We start from the raw sequence: 6,397 nt of genomic DNA on the forward strand, positions 1-6,397 counted from the left end.
TATAAATAAGGTCTTGTTGGAGCTCAAGTATTTATGAAGTGCCATCCCTGGCTACTTCTGAGATGTTTCAGTTCACTGGTCTCTGAACTTTGCATTAGCTTGATGACAAGCGATCCCAAAGAAAAACAGTCTTTGGCATGCCAAGGTTTGCCACAAATACATCTGATTTTCCTAGATACCAGCTACAGTGAAATTTCATGGTAGTTATGATTCTAAGTAACTGTTCTACTAACGACTAATTATAAAGAAAACACTCCCCAAGGAATTCACACCATAAATTTATTAGAAATTTAAAGTGATTTTTCTCCTGCTTTGGCTATGAAAACTCTTTGATTCCTATCTCTGGTGATACCGGTTGCCAACAACAACGTCACCCAATCCCCGTCATCATGAGACGACGGACAGATGGCAGATGCTGTGGCCAGACCTACAGAAGACCAAACCTCACAGTTATTGAACCAATTTTGGCTTTTCTAGCAGTTGAAAACTTACTTACACACATTTAATTTTTTCCATAAACAATCAACATACAAATTCACTTGAATTTGCTAACTTAAAACATTGGCAGTGATTGCAGAGCTTGCTGAAGACCCAGGAGTCGTGGCTCCTTGGAGAGTTTTTCTTCTGACTTTCCTAGCTCCTGCTGCTGGAAAAATAGACCATTCTGATAACAAGAGTATAAAAAAGCCTTCTGATTTGCAAAGCGATTCATGTCTGGGGTCCCCGTGATGACTGAAGACCTGTACTGAGCATCTCCATAGTACCTTTCTCTGCCTTTTTTACCGATCTTCATCCACACATCAAGAATTCCCTGCCCTTGGCACTACTTAGCCCAAACCTGGCAGAAAAAAAAAGAGCCCCAGGCCACATCGCATGGCAAAGTCAGAAGTAGCTAGGAACACAGCAGGTGGCAGCTCATGATTGCAATACAAAAGCATCAAATTACTTCTCGGGTGCCACTGGAGAGCCAGGAAATAAAAAGGCTCCATGGAAAAGCATTGCCACCCCGCCCCCTAGAATTCTGAATGTCTTCTTTAGATACATACATTTTTTCATCTCTTTAACATAGAAAATCACTTCGTAATATGATCTATACACACGGTTATCAAATTAAAAAACAGCACAAAATAGCTCCCCCCCAAAGCATAAAAATAGACAAACTGTATCTTTCACAATGAAATTAAGACAAGCCTCTGGAGGACTGAGGCTGCTGACTAGTGTCCGAGTTCAAACCAGCTTCTTTTCATAATAATTATATTATTTACATCTCCTTTCAGCCTTGAACACTGATTTAAAAACCAGCCTAGGTGAAGGGGAGGTAACAGGTGTTCTCTCCTGCAGCTGAAACAGAAGGAAACAATGGCCACAGAGAAGCTCTGACTCCGGCAGCCACACCTCAAGGGCAATTAGGGGCTCAAGAATTTGTCACATGCTTGAGGGTACAGGTGGCGACTCCAGGGGTTGTGTCTTTCCATTGTGAGTCAGGAACTGTGCACAGAGAGGCTGCTCTGGAGACGTTCTCCTACAAATGAAGTCATCCAGGAGAGCACCGAAGAAAACACCACGGACTCGTGCAGACTTCTGGCGCAGGAACCTGGCCTTGTTTGGCTCGGTCTCATAAAGGAGTCTACTCGGTGCCCTGCGAGCTATACGGTCACTGCAGGGTACATCTTCTGTTCACTGTTGGTATGGGCAAAAGAGGGCTGGACTTGCCTGTAGCCGGGCTGCAGGCCATCCATGAATGGAGGCACTGGCGTCATGGGCACAGAGTCATGTTGTACCGCATACCCCACATACGGGGTGTGCAGGTACTGCCCTTGATGGGGGACAATCTGGGTGGCCTGCTGACAGTTCAGGACAGAGAAGTTTGTGGGCATGTTGACATACACATTGTTCATGGTTCCCTCAGGCAAGCAGCAGTTGGTCTGTGATCTGGTTGGGGGAGCCCGGGCCCCCGAGTTCGCACTGGAGCTGGAACTGGCAGCTGTGCTGGATTGCCGAGAAGATGACCCCCGGGACGTGCTGGCGCTGGGGATCATGGGGATGGTCTCCATCAGGCGGTTGCCCCCTGGGGCTCGGCTCTGCTGGGGATCCTGCTTGGGCCGGAGACATCGGCAACAGCACGCAGCTACGAGGGACCCGAGGATGATGAAGGCGACGAACACAGAGCCGACGATGAGAAACGGCACATAGATGGGGACTGGAGAGAGAGCAGAAATGTAACGTTATGGCTCACATGTGACTATCACAAGACCCAGTGAGCGGCAAACGCCAGGGACAGGTGTGCACAAACAGTGCACTCAGAAGCGAAGGACGAAGGCTGGATCAGCTTGGTCACCAGTATGCAAGATGCAACTTCCAGGGCCAAGTGCTTTGGAAAGTGGCCAAGGCCCCCAGCAGGTGTGGCAAGGCCCCCCGGAAGATAAACTTCATAATCCCGCTTAGATTCCCCTAATCTAACACCAGACCCCTTCCAGGTTGATCTAGATGATCGTGCAGTAGCGGAGCAGCCTACATGTAAGTCTTTCCTAACAGGAAGCCCCAGGGTCTAAATGGAACCGAGTTTACATGTCTCTAAATCTGTCTTTTTCTTCTAGGAAGTTCTGCACATTCCTTGACTTCTTCTTGACATTATTTTTAACAAGTTTCTTCTCTTACAGGCAGAACAATTAAAAAAAAAACAAGTAACTTAGATCAGATTATGACCCGCTATCATTTCCAAACAGAATATGAGACATAGGTGTCACGGGAGGGGAAAGACAAGCAAACTAATTAACACTGGGGCAGTGAAATGGCCCAGCAGATAAAGGCTCTTACCACCAAGCCTAACAACCTGGGTCCAACCCCCAGAACCCACACGGTGGAAGGAGAGAGTCTCCTCCTAAAAACCTGTCCTCTGATCTCCACACACATGCCACAGCACAAACACGCATGCACGCGCACGCACACACACACCCCAAAAAAATAGACAAAATTTTTTTTAAAAAATGTATTATTTAAAAAGTGCACAAATTGCTTAAAAACCCTTCTTTTTTTTTTTATAGAAAAATAGTTAGCAGAGGCTGAGGAAGAGGGGGAAGAGGGAACGATAGGAAGAGCCAGGGGGCACTGAGTTAGTCTGAAAACCAAAACTGTAAAACAGTGAGAAAAGCCTGTTAGTAAAACCAGTAATGAACTTCATTTTAAAATTATTTAAAAAAATAAAACCAACCAAATGAACATTTTGGGGCCCTAGCATGGTGGCTCACAGTTTTAGCCTCAGCACATGGGCAGCAGAAACAAGAAAACCGTCTTGAGTTCAAGGCCAGCCTAGGCCACACAGTAAGTTCCAGGCCAGCCTGGGCTATAAAGTGAGACTTTGTCTTAATATATATTTTTAATTTTATATTATATTTTAAAATAAATAAAAGTTAAAAATGTTTGTAGAAGCTACAGAAATAGCAACTCTCTAGGGCTAGCAAGTTATGTTGGCAAGTGGTGTGACAACTGTTCCGGACACAAGTAGGCAGGAGGAGCCGGCAGAAAACCTCCGAGGCACTCTGTGGAATTCTACCTACATCCAAGAAACTTGCCTTTGGTGTGTTCCTGATTCCCTTTGTTGGCAGGGGTTGGGCGTGGGCATGAGGTTTTGGGAATTGAACCTGGAACCTCACCCATGCTAAGGAAGCGGTCCACCACTGAGCCAGCCCTCTCTACTGCATTCCACGCATGGGTCCCACCAGCCTTGGTGGAGCCCAGCTGCCAGCGCTTCTGATGGGGCAGCATGGAGCCCACACCTCAAAGGTCAGATCTGCGAAGACCCTTCACTGAGACTCCGTTCCAGGAGTCACGCTGTTCACATACCCCACGGAACCACGGAGAAATAATGCCTTACAACTGAACATATCTCATGGGTACAGAACAAGTGGGCAGTGGCCATGGCTGAACAGAGCCACTTGTACACTTGGGGTCCCTTCAGCAGACCGGAAGGCTTGCTGCCATCTGCAGCCCAGCTGGCTCCCACAGCTGTACCACGCTCATTAGACTAGCCCTGCAGGCCAAGTAAGCCCGGGACGGGAGCAGCGAAAGGCAAGCTTTTTCCTACACACACTATAAATGTTTCACTCCCTAAATTGAGATAGCAGCCCCCGCATGTGGTACAAGGTAAACAAAAAGAACACAGGTGAGGTTCACCTCCAATATGATAGCAAAAACTAGCTGAAACCAGTTCGGCTCACATAATGAGTTTTGGGGAGAAATAACTGTTCTCTTTCCAGGATTTTTAATTGGAAGTGTAAATAACTATACAGGGGTAAAGAATGCGGGCTACCGGGAGCCAGCCCCTGGTGGCTTAATTGGGCACGTTGTCCTTCAGGGCAGCAGGGCTATGAAAGGAGCAGGACATTTAAAGGGAAGGTTTAGGAGAAGAGCGGAGGGTACCCATGACCTAGGAGCAGAGCGGAGGGTACCCATGACCTAGGAACAGAGTGGAGGGTACCCATGACCTAGGAGCAGAGTGGAGGGTACCCATGACCTAGGAACAGAGCGGAGGGTACCCTTGACCTAGGAGCAGAGTGCAGAGTACCCATGACCTAGGAGTGGAGTGGAGGGTACCCGTGACCTAAAAAAAGAGTGGAGGGTACCCATGACCTAGGAGCAGAGCGGAGGGTACCCATGACCCACAGCGGCAGTAAAGCACAAGCTGCTGCCTCCAGCTTTGATCAACGCCATCCCGACTTTTTAGAAAATATTAACAAGCCCAACTTAACAGACACCTTATTGTAGCCATTTGGCTCCTTTCTGCAGGCTTTATTCCCAGACCACACACTCTGCGAAGCCGAGCTGGAGTTCAGATGGTACCTTCTCTAGAATTACCCTCAGTTCTCTTCTCTTCAGACTCTGGGCAGCAGGAGCGGCGAACTTAAAAAATGCTTAACTGCTAAGACACCACCAACTGAAAAGAGTTGCTGGGCGGGAGGCCCTGTCAACCAGAAGCCAGCAATGCCAAGGCTGTGGCAATGCCACTCCTACACACACACCACACACACTCGATTAGGCAGCCTCTCCACTGAGGGGATGCGTCTCACGAGGAAATGCAATCTGCTAAGTTATCTGACAGGCTTCTTTTCAAACTCTGGCTTTGACTGTTAAATAATCAAAGCCTCAGTGAGCAAAGTTGGGCACTGCTCCAATGTCACATCTATCAAGTCTGCCTCAGGAGACCAACCAGATTCCTAGAGGCCTAGGTGGGCACCGGGAACTGTGCACTGGCTCATGCGGAAGAGGTGAAGTTTCGCCCACGGGAAACTGCCCCCCACCCAGCATTACCCTCCCAACTGCCTTCCTTCTGAGGAGCCTTGGAGGAGAACCCTGGGCAGGTCTTCTCCAGAGAGGGGGCACACCCTTGCCATTAAGTTCCCTGAAAACTGGTGACACAGGGAAGGGAAGGCCCTGAACAGAAGCAACGTGTTTTGTCCCACTGCACACAAAGTTAATAAGTTAATAAGTTAATAAGGGGGCAACAAAACAAAACAAACAAAAAACTAGGTCTTTCCTGCTACCAGACCCTTTCCTACACTCTCCAAGCGTCCAGGTCCCTGCTGCCCAGGTAAAGTAACTGCCCTCCCCTTTTGCACTTGGTCGCTGATGCCCTACCTGCCGAGCTGTCTGGGCCTTCTCTGTCTGTCCGGCCAGGCTCCCCCACACCCTGCTGGCGGTCGTTGTCACAGCCTCCTTGGTCCAGGCGCGCCTCGGCGCTGGAGCAGCAGTAGCGCAGCGCACAGCTGCCGCAACAGATGGTGGCGTCGCCACCATCGAAGCGCTCGGGGCACTGGAAGCCGATGCGCCAGACACCCTGCGCGTCCAGCCAGCCGTGGCAGTACTCGCCGCTGGCCCGCGCCCCCGCCGCCAGCAGCGCCGCCAACAGCAGCTGCAGCAGCGACGCGCGGTGCTCAGAAGAGGTGACGGGTGAGCCGCGTCCGCCCCACATGGCACTGCCCTGGGCGGGGGGTGATGTCTCTGGAGGATGTAGATCTCCCCAAGAAGTTGTGGCTCGGCGACGCCAGGGACCTTCTGTGCGGGCCACTCCCCTCTGCCGCGACACCCAGGCTGCAGAGCCAGGGTCTAAGTCATCCCTCCTTGCTAGTGAGCCTGTCCCGGCTAGACTCGGCCTTCAGAGGGCATCACAGAAGGAACGTTCCTGGAGGCTTGGCGTGCGATCCGACCTTCCCTGTGCATCCCCGAGGGGACGCCGCGCTGCGGATCAGGAGCCAGGCTATCGCTGGAGCGTTTCAGTGTCGGGGTCCCGCGCGGTTGGGGTGCGTCTCTCCTCTATTTACCTCCAGAGCTAGAAGCCGCCAAAGAAGCGGGCAGTGTGCGCAGAGCTCCGGGCAGCAAGTGCAACGGCCGGTCGCCCTCT

General features: G+C 50.4%; 1 protein-coding gene across 1 annotated transcript; it reads right to left on the bottom strand.

The window, feature by feature from the left end:
* Window positions 1–278: 278 nt before the first annotated feature.
* Window positions 279–5,993, bottom strand: Shisa2 (shisa family member 2). Its single transcript, XM_041634107.1, has 2 exons — window positions 5,635–5,993; window positions 279–2,200 (listed from the first exon to the last, which is right to left on the bottom strand). Exons 1-2 carry the CDS (start codon window positions 5,966–5,968, stop codon window positions 1,647–1,649), a joined length of 888 nt encoding a protein of 295 aa, XP_041490041.1. The 5' UTR covers window positions 5,969–5,993; the 3' UTR covers window positions 279–1,646.
* Between the last annotated feature and the right edge of the window lie 404 nt (window positions 5,994–6,397).

Source organism: Microtus oregoni, unplaced genomic scaffold (genome assembly GCF_018167655.1).
Source record: "Microtus oregoni isolate MIOR12 unplaced genomic scaffold, Mior012 000045F_ref0000178, whole genome shotgun sequence".
NCBI classification, from domain to species: domain Eukaryota; kingdom Metazoa; phylum Chordata; class Mammalia; order Rodentia; family Cricetidae; genus Microtus; species Microtus oregoni.

Bases quoted from the DNA above. Each gene is read 5' to 3' on its own strand.
- Shisa2 (XM_041634107.1), bottom strand. From the start codon at position 5,968: ATGTGGGGCGGACGCGGCTCACCCGTCACCTCTTCTGAGCACCGCGCG. The intron at 2,201-5,634 runs GTAGGGCATCAG...CTCTCTCTCCAG, and splicing joins AGGCCCAGACAGCTCGGCAG to TCCCCATCTATGTGCCGTTT.